Source organism: Pithys albifrons, chromosome 6, assembly GCF_047495875.1.
Source record: "Pithys albifrons albifrons isolate INPA30051 chromosome 6, PitAlb_v1, whole genome shotgun sequence".
NCBI classification, from domain to species: domain Eukaryota; kingdom Metazoa; phylum Chordata; class Aves; order Passeriformes; family Thamnophilidae; genus Pithys; species Pithys albifrons.
Genome location: NC_092463.1, coordinates 25,285,883 through 25,298,689, shown reverse-complemented (window position 1 = coordinate 25,298,689; position 12,807 = coordinate 25,285,883). Strand labels below are relative to the sequence as shown.

General features: G+C 37.8%; 1 protein-coding gene across 7 annotated transcripts in view; it reads left to right on the top strand.

Moving 5' to 3' along the window:
* The window catches only part of MIPOL1 (mirror-image polydactyly 1), a 184,082-nt gene that overhangs the window by 153,886 nt on the left and 17,389 nt on the right, over positions 1-12,807 (top strand). For 6 of the 7 annotated variants that reach the window (XR_011698027.1, XM_071557903.1, XM_071557896.1 and 3 more), the window contains one exon: positions 4,314-4,544. Coding sequence is in view for 6 of the 7 variants with exons in the window: in XM_071557903.1 (XP_071414004.1) it covers positions 4,314-4,544 (231 nt within the window). In the remaining variant the exon portion in view is untranslated. Of the gene's footprint in view, positions 1-4,313; positions 4,545-4,921; positions 8,179-12,807 lie in introns of those variants that run through there. The other variant, XM_071557902.1, reaches the window with a different exon arrangement.

The following is a 12,807-nucleotide window of genomic DNA, read 5'->3' as shown; positions in this document are numbered from 1 at the left end:
ATGCTAAGCTATCATCTTCTGATCTGTAATCAGTTAGAGCTAACAGAGACTCCAGCCCTAGGTGCATCATGTACCCAGGGAATTCAAGTGGATTTCATAGCTACAAGCTATTATCTATGGCTCTGTGATCTAGCTGAAGAGAATAGCACCACAGAGGCAAACACCTCAAAAACCCTTCCTTCTATTCATCAGTGTTGTGTATGTTTTACTCTGTTTCAACCAAACGCTATTAATCCAGAAACTACTTTTGTGGCTTCCTGGACTATTTGATCGTGGTGCTGAATGTCATATGCATATTGCCCATGTGAGGCTATGCTATCTGAGTAATTTGCCCAGCGCCTGCATTAAGTGAACAGTAAACTTTTGATTACTGTACAACTCCCTATATGAAGAGTTTGTAATGGAGTTATGGTTTCTAATTTTGTTTGAGAGCATGTCTCACTGATCCTTCAGCTTCAAGAAAGACTCAGACGATTAACTCACATATCCTTACTGCCTCTCCCAGGCTAGTCACAGGGGAATGGGCAGAGTGAAAATGAGGCTGAAAAGAAAATGTTTGCTGCTTGGCATCACCAGAAGACCATCGAGGATCAGTTTTGTCCTAAATTCAGATTGTGCTGCGTCTAACTTAGTTCTTTCAATGCTGATGAGTTTCTTGACATTAGAGAAGCTCAGAGCACCTTGCAAAAGTAGCACTGTGATTGCTCTTATTTAAAGATGAGCAGAATGAGGCCAGTGAGAAAAAATGTTTTTGCTAGTGGCCTTTAATTTGTATTTGTTGAAAAATGGAAATTCAAAGATGGATGACCATCAGTTTGAGCTTTCACTGTAGCTAATGAACTTGTGCTTGAATCATCTAGTGTCCAAACTGTTTGGACCTTTGTATAGATCACAGATTTCTTTAGATCATTTCAGGAGAGAATCCCAAGTTACTGTTTACTGTGGATCCATACTCAGGTGTAATTGATTTTGGACAGTATGGACACTCATGATCAGCACTAATCTGTCAACATGTTATCCTGTAAAATCCTGAACTTAAATGACCAACCACCACAAAGAAGAAAATCAATAGTGGAGTCTATTCAAGAAGTGTTTATCATCAGATTTGGTGAGAGAATATAAGAGAAAGAGGTTGCCTGAGCTCATCTCAGACTAAGAATGCATGGGTGCACCACACAGAGAGCGACACTCTGTGATGAACTGTGACAATGTAAAGAACACACTCAAGTTACGTGCAGTGAGTGTTCACATTACAACATGGTCTGTGCCTTGTGCACCAGAGTCTGGCACAGCTGCTGCCTTCGGGTAAATTAGTGAGAGATGGTTAGTTGGTTGTACTGAGAAGAAAAGATAGTTCTCTTAATTTTTATAATTGCAGATGAAGGAAGGCTGGTAAAATATTTGTCTATGGTAGGGCAATGCCATCTAGTTACCAGTCTACCAGCTGTCAGGCTCCTGACTCACATTGTAATGCAAACTCGACCATTTTATATCCTCCACTTTACAGCTAAATGTCAAAGTCCTTTTGGGTCTTATGGGCCTTTTTTTTTAATATGATCGTCTTACTGCAATGTTTCTTGAAAGGAACTTTGAGGTAGTATTTTCAAGGTATTGATGCTGCCTGGCCCTTGAGTGCAGTCAGCATTATTAGGGGATACTCTTCAAAGCCATCCTGAGTGTAGGCTGAGGTCTGAGGGATCTACAGAACTTAATTCAGTGTGAGAAGCATTTATGAAAAACAAGGTCAGACCTACATGTCTTTGGAAACATTGGATATGTTTATCACTGGGGTGGAGGAAGAGGGAGGGGACGGGTAGGGAATGTTTGGGTTTTTGCTGGGTTGTTTTTTATTTCCTTTAGGTGGGAGGTTTCTCTGTGTTGTTCAGTAAGTGTTTCAGGTGGAAAACAATTTCCCACCTTGCAGCAAAAGTGTGCCTGGCAAGGCAAAAAGTGTTTTAGGAGCAAAACTTCATAGAGTTGATTTTCAGCCAAAGTCAAGTCACTCTGGGAGCAGTTACAACTGGTGATATTTTTTAGCAAGCTTGAAGTTACTCTGACTTTGGAGGCTGAGGAAACATCTTGGAATCTGCAGGAACTGCATAACTGATATCATTACATGTCACTTTTTTTTCTGCCTGAACACAGTTAAGGTGGGCCCTTGAAGCTTTTGGACCAAAGCTGGAGCAGGAAAGGGGCCATGCTGCCATAGTAAAGCAAAAGGCTTACTGTAAAGAACATGTGAATTACTGAAATGCAGGAACTGTTTGAATACTTCTGTGACCCATTCTTCAGGCCTAGAACTCCCATTAATTTTTTATTTGTACCATCAATATTCTTTGAAGACATAATCATCTAGATATTAATGAAGGAATTTCAAATTAGTATCAGAATGGACTAAAAAGTATTTTACCAAGCTCATACTGATGGAAGTCTGGCAATTGCATTCTTTTGGGAAAAAAAAATCTATCAACCACAGTGCCTTTATCTGTAGGAATCACACTGGCTGCAAAATATATATGTGCCAGAATCTGTTGGCCACTCAGATGCAATCATTACGAATTAAGACATGTAGTAGTATATTTCAAACTGTATTGCTCACAGCCAGTCTTTGAGAAGAAGGCCAGCTGTAGCCACACAGAGACAGTATATTAGAATCTAATTACTGTATTTTTTGTATATTCTGGTAAGAAACTTCTTAGTTGGTGTGAACAAGTTAGAATATTTAGGCTATTTTTATTTTTTTTAATCAAGGACTCGTATATTTGCTCAACAGTTTAGCTTCTCATCTGTCTTTATTTTCTTTTTCTTTTACTCTCATGCCAGGTGTTGAAGAAGTAGACAGCAGTGGTATTTCGGTAACCTGCTTTTGACATTATTTGCATACCTTTGTGCTTTTCTGTGGTGATCAATTCTCAACTGTAGTGGAATTTCAGTCAGTAAATTTTATGTGCAAGTGCTAAAGTAATTTTTCTTTAATTAATCTGTTCTAGGAATTTTAATGTCACTATATAAATATTTGTATTCTCAGTATGTCTTCATTTAATTGAAAAGGTTCTTTGCATTATTTTCAGATAACTGCAGGTAGTAGCCATAATGACATGTAAACACTCTGACCTTTTAGCTTCTCTATTTCTTTTAGTTCATCCACATTTTGTTTGTCCATGTATATTATATTTTAGTTCGTATATGATTTTTTCCATGGGCTGCTGGAGCAGACAGTGTTCCATACAAACACCTGAATAAACAGCAAAGGAATAAAATATGCTATTGCATACTACCAGCTGTCATGTAGACTGTCTCAAATGCTCTAATCAGCATGCACTGCTACTAGAAATCTACTCTCAAATAATGTTTGATTTGTCCAGAACTTTCAGGCACACAAATATAAAGCATGTAATACTGTATTCTGCTTTGTGCAATGAAAGTCTATTTGGTTTGTGTCCTGTGATTTGGAATCTGTATGAACATATCTCAAAATCATGAGTAAAACTCAATGGGTTGAATATACATCCAAGGCACTTCAGTGTGAAATAGATGACAAACGTCCACTTTTTGCCTGAGTGAAGCCAGAACAGAGGGTCAGAAAAGAACTTGCAAGAAGTTATGGTGGAGGACACTACAGACATTGAAATATCCCTTGATAAAACCATGACCCTAACAGATTATCTATCTCTGTCTACTATAGAGAGGCTATATAAGACACGGCATATTCTAATACAGGTGTTATTAGCTTATTTAAACCAGTATCAAGAAATATTTTATGTTTTCTCTCACAAAAAGTATTGGCCAAAGGCCTTTAGAATTGGCTATCCTGCGGATGTATTGATTTTCATTTTTGCATTGTATATCTTTATTCCTTTCATTATATTGAAAAATCTCTTTTTGCAAATAAACCCCCTGTAGCTTGTGAGCCTGCTTGCCAAAAGAGAGTCCTGTGTAACATGAGCTAATAACACATCACTAATTTCCACTGATTAATTCAACTTAATGCCAATCACACCAGTGACTTTTTGCTTCAGCTCAAACGTGATCACCAAGATGCTACAGCTGAAATACACTGTCTTTTAAGTTTTTGCTGAATAATATTTTGGCTTTTTAAAGTTGTGATGGTTATTACATAGTTCTAGAAGAACCTGGTGGAAATGGATCGTTCTTTTTGTTCTCTGTCACTTTTGAAATAAAACTTTTTTTGCTATTAGTGCATGTGTGTCCATATATGAGAATATTAAAAGTATTAATTAAACTGAATGCAGTGTTCTTGCAGCTCAGACTTAGACTGAAACTTAGTAATGGGTATGATTTTGTTTTCCCAGCTTATGTAAGTCTTTGTCTGAAGGAATAAGTCTGAAGAACCAGCCTGCCTGTGCTTTCAGTACTTCTGAAGCTGGTCTGCAGGACAGGGAGGATGTTGTGACCCTAACTTATCGCCAGATTGAAGACCTGGCAGCTCAGCTACAGCAAACTCAATCAGAGCAAAAGGACACAGAGATGAAGCTCCAACAAGCCCTGGAAGCTTTGCAGGAGGCCAATGAAAAAGTTCAAAAGTAAGTCACTTGGCTTCCAACAAAAATTGCAATTGAAATCCAAATAAAACATTATTTCTTTTGGTATTTTATCTATGACTGAAAGTGTGGTAGTACTCAGAAAATGTCCTTTAAAATTATTCCTTCTTTGTCAGCTCATTACCCACTCAGTGAGAAGCTGATAAATTTAACAGTTTTGCTGTGTTAGGCAAGTCAGCGTGCCTCTCTGTACTGTTATGGAAATTGTTTTCTGCGTGTGCAAGGCGCAGAGAAAGTCTTTCCATCTCCTATGAATGGTTTTCACTGTCTTTTTGCCTTCTGGCAATCCTATGGCAACAGAGTATTTGCCTTTATAATTGCACAGTAGAATATTAAGGTTCTCATTTTTTGTCTGGCAGGTTTCATGCCGTGGCAAATGCTGATGAGGTGGTTTAACAGTGGCTTCAAAATCTCGCTGAGAGCCACAGGAAGTCTCTGAGTCAGTGAACAGAGATTGTATGTTGTTTCCCATCATAAGATTCCGAGTTAAAAGGTTACTGAGCTCCAAAGCCTGTAGTTCATCTCTACTGAAGTACTTATTGTCATATTTGTTATTACTAGCACATAAGCCTTTGAAAATTTCAGTGCTGGGACATGGGCAGTCTTTTTGCCAGTCTGACACTCGTCATCTCTGCGTTACATTCATCAGCTGCAAAACACTCCTCTCTCACCCTTCCAAGGTGGTCGATGCTGAACTGATGCAAATTGTCCTGTCTGTCTATATTTGTCTTCAACGTTAATGTCTGCAGCATATTTACAGAGTAGCCAGCAACTGGCTTATAATAAATTGCAAAGACTTAATGAGAGTTTTTCCTGTTTTAAACAAGTGCATGATGAGTTCTATTTCAAATAAAAGTGTTTCTGTATTTTTATTTGTAACTATATGAAATGTAGTTAAGGTACTTATATGTGAAAATGCATACTTTCAGTCATCTCTTTAAAACTTCCAGTGGCTGCTTGATAATCATTCAGCTCTTTATTCTGAGCACTTAGATATATTTGAGACTTCAACAGGTGTAAGCTTGATAAAAATAACCTATGAAAAATAATTAGAATGTGGTAAAGAGAATATTAGTCGAACCTTTCTGTATGTTGTTTTAAGTTGTAACATCTAATTTTATTTATACACATTACTAGCCATAGATATTTAGGTGGAGGTTGTGTTTTCATTGCTCTTTTTCTTTAAGTGAAACAGTCTTGTTTAATTCCATGTACCCAGGGTGGCTAGAGTAAAAGTGCAGCCACAAACTGAATTAATGGCGATTCACTGTTCTAGTGAAAAGAATTTATGTAATTTAACATGCTCAACTACTTGGGAAAATTTTGGTCAGGTTAGTTTTCATTATTGCTAAGATCAGACAACTGAGCCTATAGCAAAATTAAACAATTGGTTGAAGTCTTTTGATGACAATAGCATGCCCTTTTTACTAAGAAACTGTGGAAATGCTCTGTCCGTCTTCTCAGCACCCGGAGTCATCCACCCCCATCTTATAATTCAACCTGCAAACAGATTAAGCAGCTGAGTTTGTGGAAAGTGTGTTTACTTTGAGCTAAGAACCCTTGTGTGACACTATAGAGATTCCTCTGACACCTCTGGGAGAGCTACACAGACAGTTCGTACTCATCAACAGGGAAACCGGGTTGAGAATTCCCAATTTCTTTGTAACCAAAACTGCTTCATACAAATCAGTGTTTGGCAATTAGACAGGAACTCATTTGTTAACTTAGCATTTTATTTTAAAGATATAGGTTGTTCTACATTTCAACAAGGAACTGACAATTTATAAAACTGTCAATGGGTAGAATTTATATTAATTACAGTAGTATTAATTATTAGTACTGCCTTAAGAGGATGTTTAATGTAGTTTAAAATGTGACACTACAATTCATAGTCTAAAGAGAGTTCTGAAGTATCTGTTTTCTTGACTTCTTTAAAATGCTCAACTAAAATGGAATTCTGATGTGTGAGCGAAGCAGTTTTATCAGTCATATAAACCAGTTTCTCAGTATTACTCAGTAAAATAGCAATAGTTAAAAATTAGGAGAGGAAAATAACTATGCCCTTCATTAAGAAAAACATAATTGAAATAATTAAAATAATGCTGGGAAAGGACGTACTTTGTATCTTCATACAGTGTAATTTACTGCTGTTCAATGTGCCTTTGCTAATCTGTTCTCTGGCAACACTGAAGAATCTTTTAATATTCTTAAAAACTTCAGTGTTTGCATTCAGCATGATATGGAGAGCTTGAAACAGAAATGTAATTTCTCCACGGCATTGCCATCATGTCAGCCATTTGTGTGCCCCCTAACAATTATTGCTTTCTAAACATGAGATCCAAGTCAGAATAGTGGTTCTGTGTTTTCTGTCAGGACAAAAGGCATGTAAAAAATTTCTGGACCCTGTCCCACATGAAACAGCAGCTGTGAACCAGAAGGGGGATATATTGGAATCTGCTTGTAGTGAACTTGGACATAGAAAAAATCTGTTTATACTGAAGTAGGGTGAACATCTCACATTGGCTCACTGCAGTGTGAGATATAAATTGAGACCGTGTGCTCTTGCTGTGAAGATGATTCACCATGCTAACAGGGGTGATGATGTGAAACAGAAAATGTTGATGATCAGAGAAGTGACCACACAGATTTAGCTGCACTTGTCTGAATCTATTTTGATTTCGAAACGTTGTCAAGTTGCACATTAGACTTTTAAGAGGCTGCTATTCTAGTTTATAAAGCAAGTACACATTTAAACTGTGGTCTATGTAAATAAATGCATGTATGTGCACACATAACAAAATACATGCTTATTCAATAGAAAATTCTGATGATCTACATGATAATATTTTTAACCAATAGTCTGTAGAATGGCTGTGACTATAATTTTCTAATGTTTTCTGACTAACGTTTCTAATTCGTGGTTGCAAACAAAGAATTAGGACAGCAGCACAGAATTCACCAGAAGCGTTGGTATAGTGGCACAGGCCCTCTGAAAGTTTGTCCTGCCTGAGAAGCCAGGAGCCAGCTGGTGCAGCCCCAGCAGGGAAATAAGCTGACCTGGAGAAGGTGACTGGGAGACCCTGTGAATTAATTAATACCTCTGCCAGCAGAGGAAGCAGGGCGTTTTAAAACTGTCCTTCCAGATGGAACCTCTGGGATTGTGAAGTGGCTGCTGATGTCAGTGAGATCAGAGAAGGTTATAATGTAATACCAAATCAATATTAGCCAATTATCAGTAAAGGTTGAGGCCACTTTTGATGTGGTTTTTCCAGGAAAAGTTCTATTTTTCTGCAACAGCTTTTCAGCTGGACTGAATTTTAATGCAATTTGTCTATTGAGGGCTTCTATTTTTTGTCATAATTTAATGATTCTAGCTCAGAAAAGACAGCTCTCTGCATGTGAGCGCAAATAACACTCTCACACTCATATAGCTGTGTAAGGTGGCAGAGGAGGGTGAGTGGGTAGAATTTCTATGTAATCCTCTAAAAATAAATACAAATCCACAAAGTAACACTAAAATAATAAATAAATACTAAAATATACTGGTAAGAAAATAAGCATAAACAGTGATAAGCATGCTGCTTGTGTACTTTGAAAAGGTAATTCCAGTTGTGAATAAAGCAAATAAAAAGTGATGTAAACCATAAGTTACTGTTTCATTTGTCCTTAACTGTTTATTAAAGAGACCTTTTCTTTTTTTTTTCTTTCTTCTAAGGAGGAAGTCAGAAAAGTTACAGATTTGAATAAGATATTCCAGTGGGTTGAATGCATAAGAAAACTGAGTGGTCTTCTGAATAAACAGTTGTATCAAAGGAAATTACTGTCTAGCATAAATAACATTTGCTTTACCCCTTAAAGTTTGATCTTTTTGGCCACCTAAATTTCATTGTGACTAGAACACACCCATTTTTTGTTTAGTCCTGAATTTCCACCTGGCATTTCTGAACATGCTTTCTCTGTTTTTGTAGTTACTCACTTAATTTCTTAGCTGATGCTGATAAATAATTTGATTGATGACACAACAAAAATGAATAGTTCTTGCAAGCAGTTGACATAGTTGAAAAGAATGCAAAAAAGTAGAGAGAAATAGAAAGCAACCACTTATTAAGTAGTTAGTGTCCCCGCTTCTGCAAGTAAAACTAATCTGCCTTCCAAGTACAGGAGCTGTGTATGTTTCACATCAACATCCAAGACGTTCTTCAGTGCTGGCTGGAGGGTCTAATCTTTCCCAGAATGATCAGAGCAGTGCAGTTCAAGAACAAGAATGAATATTTGAATAATCACATCACAATGTGAGGTGACCCTCCGACAGGGTACTGACCAGATACACATATGGATTTTGGGAAGAAGCTCTGATGCTCTTTTTTAACACAGCTGTGAGAAGAATGTGGCTAAGACCCAGTAGTCTTTCTGGTGTATAGCTGGCAAAGGAAACCATGAGGAGAAGAGAATTTAACACATGGGTGTAAGAGAGTCCGCTTCATTGATGCGATCTGAGGGGAATGTCTAATGACTGGAAGAATCAAACTTGGCAATGAAAACACAAAGCTCTTTTCATCAATTCAAACGCAGACTCTAAAGCTGCAGATGGTTACGTCCAGCCTTGCCTATTCAGTGCGGGGTTGTATAAAATGGTACTTTGCTGAATACTAATAGATCAAAACAAAGATTTAATAACATAAAGATGTGGTGTTCATTTTTAAATGAGGATACAGGTCAGTGTCTCAGAAAAGAGTGAAATAAGTATCTTTATGTATGGGTCTAAAGTCTCAAGAGATTTTTAACTGCAAACATGGTATCTTCAGTGTGCAGATTGGATTCAGTACAGGACAGCTACACAGGGAACAGGCTAAAAACAAGATTTCTGACTTATACTAATTGAGCCTTTTTGCAACTTGAAAATGTTGTTAACTAGTTATCTCCCTTTTAAAATCATACCTACATATATTTAGCTTGTGTATACATTGTAGCTTGTTTGCATTCAGTCACTTGTAGAAAAGAATGGAGCTGGCTAATTAGAAATTGCAGGCAGAAGCACTGCACAAAAGAAACAAGTTGTACATTCACTGGGACTTAAAGCTATTTGTTTTGAAGGAATGACCAAATGTTAAAGAACTTAGTTTTAATTTGAGAGAGATTTCTTTTATTTTCTTTTTTCAAAACAATAAATATTATTTGAGACTTTCCTATTAAAACTATTTTTGTTTTTAACTTACAGAACTGTATTTTGGTGAATGTCATAGCAAAACATTAAATACTGAATGCTAGGAGTACAACTTCATAGATACTAATGCTTTCACTGATTTGTGTTAGTAAATAATTTAGCACATGCCAAAAGTGATTTTGATTTTGGTGAAAACCACTGTGCCTGTCTGCTGCTGGGAAATTCTGTGGGATTTGAATAGTTGCTAATCTTTTAATATCATAGAGGAATAATTTAACAGGTGCTGGAATTTTGAAATGTAAATTAAGTTATGGTATATATTGAAGAATGTAGGTAAAGAGCTAGTTTCTTGATTACAGCAAATTGACTTTGCTCTGTCACACTAAGTTGCATTCATTTGTCCCGGTTAAGGATATGACCCGTAGTCTCCTAAGAAACAGATGCTGGTGGGTGCATTCAAAAGATGAGTGAGTGAGGAAGGGAGGGAGGGAGGGAGGGCAAGGTGCTAACAATCTTTTACTTGCTATAGCAATCCGCAGAAGTCAATGGTTTATAAGCGTTTGTATGGAAGGAACTGGGGAGCCAAGGAGGACGACTTTCATAGCAGTTCAAGATACCTGTGCAAATTAGCAAAAGTTCTGAGCTTTCAGAATTGGATCAAAATCATTAAAGGAGATTCAGCATGGCAAAAACTGCTTGATGAGTACTGATGTGCTGTCTGCCTCAAACAATGATTAAAACCAGGTTATAAGCTCCATGGGGCCCATAAGAGATACATAGTCTCCACAGGCAGCGGTTTTATGGTGTTTGGGAAGCCCACACTAGCCAGATGGAAGATTCCCAGACACGCAAAACTACCACATACCCTGAAGAATTCTGCAGAGCTGATGCAAATTTATTTGGCGTGCAAGACATGAATAGGAACATGAATAAGTTCGAAACACAAAATCTAGTAACAATCACTTATCTCATGTGCAAAAATATTACCATTAACTAGAGCAACAACAGGCAGTGTGAATGTACTGGATTTAGGGCAATAGGCTGGAAGTAGCTCTGCTTTAGTCATGAGGAATGAGGAATTAAGACTAATTGAAATGTGTGAAAAAAGTCATGGGTGATCTAACTGAAAGCAGTACATAGTAGGGTCAGAATGTATTCAAATACTTGGAATTCTGCATTAACACTGGTGATTCCTCTCAGAAAATTTCCCCTCAGACTGCACTTATATGCATGGTGAAATGATGAATTAAACAGTCTTGTAGAAATACCTGTTTATTGTAATAAAAGAATTGAATAAGCCAGTGAAGTTATGTGCAGCCTCAGAGAAATTCAACATGTAGAGAGAAACTTACTTGCTGTGTCTGGAGGAAATAAAATATTGAACTAGTATTCAAATCTGAGGTGAGCTGAACAAATTCAGTCATCATTGGCATATTCTCTGGGCTGTTATGCCTTATTTCTGTATCACTGGGCAGATCTTGTTTCCCTTGGTAAGGCTAAAGTATTATTCATGTGGTGCAAAAGGAAATACAAAACTTTTGGAAAGCTGTAATGAAATATATTTCTGCATTGGATTATATTACCTTCACTGAATGACACTTCACTTACAGATTTTGAATTGCATATTTCATGTTACAGTTCAGGTCAAATTTGCGAGCTGTAATGGAGAGAGTACCTAATAACTCTGTACCACTAATACTGGTAACTTCCCAGCCCAAAGGAGAACAGACTTGGATCAGCATGAGCAGAAAACTTCTAAATGAAAAAATTATAAAACAATTGACTTTTGGTCTTTTCTACCGGGATTCCTTGGAGGCCCAAATGGAGAAGCATGTGCCAAGTCAGAATTGGTTTCACTGAGATCTGTGCAGAGCCGTGTGAACTCATTCATTTCTTTCAAAAGCTGCCTTAGCATGTGCCTCTGCCCCAGCCCTGGTTTTCTGAGTCGTTTGGGAGTAGGGATTCTCCTTCAGGTTAATTTTAGAGAAGGCAACTTCAGGACTTCTGGTCAGGTTAAAACAAGACTGTTATAGTGTGATAGAATGGATCTTAGTTTCCTCCTCCATCTGTGGAGATCCTGGTTCAGATCTCCTGGACCTCAGAGGTTCTCCATTCCTTGCCTTGAAGTAGTACCGCACAGCAGAAAACAATGCAGGTGTCTTAGATCAGAGAGGAGCAAGTGGGCTACTCACCTCAGAGAAACGGGACTTAGTTCTGGCACTTAACTTTAGGGCTTTTTCTCAGTTTTGTCCAATGCCTCTTGAACATAAATAGAGAACCAGTATGAGAACATCCATCTCCCATTTTCCAGGTGGGCATGCTTGATCACCACCCACAGAATCACACCTTCATAGCATTTCATATGCTTCTTCTGTATAAATTCACGGCATTAGAAAGAAAAGTATAGAAGTCTCTTCAGCCCTGGAGTGTACTGCTCTCCTGAGCACTGGCAGATGTGGATTAAAACCAAGTTTTCCTCATCTTGGCTGAATACTTGTTTTGAAAAGGCGGACTGGTAACACTGCTGTATCTTTGTCACCTTAAAAACACCAATGGCCTCAGGTTAATTTTAGAGAAGGCAACTTCAGGACTTCTGGTCGGGTTAAAACAAGACACTTGAAACAATGGACTGAGATTTAAAAAAAAAAAAAATTTGAAAACAACCCTATTTGGCTAGTTTAGGACCACCTTTCTCCTTAGACTACTTGTTGCAAATCCCATCCCACAGTGCTGCAGTGCTCTCTGTGCAGTCTGGAGGAGTGTGTTGGTCCAGAGCACATGTGGAGCTGTAGGCTCCCATTCACTATACCAGAGTCCTGAAAATGGCCTTGATGATCAGAATTGCTGCAGCTGAGACCCTTCATAGTACAAATGATTCACAGTATCTTTTGACATCTTCTTTTCATTTGAAGATGGCCCTTAAATAGAGCAGGTTGCGGTATCAGTACCAAAAGTCTCAAACAGTTATAATGTGTGATATTGCCAGAGCAGATTATGGGATATCCTTCTCATGGATATTTTGGATGTCATGAATTATGGTGAGGCCTGTAGTATCTGACAGTTTTTGCTCTATGCCAGGGT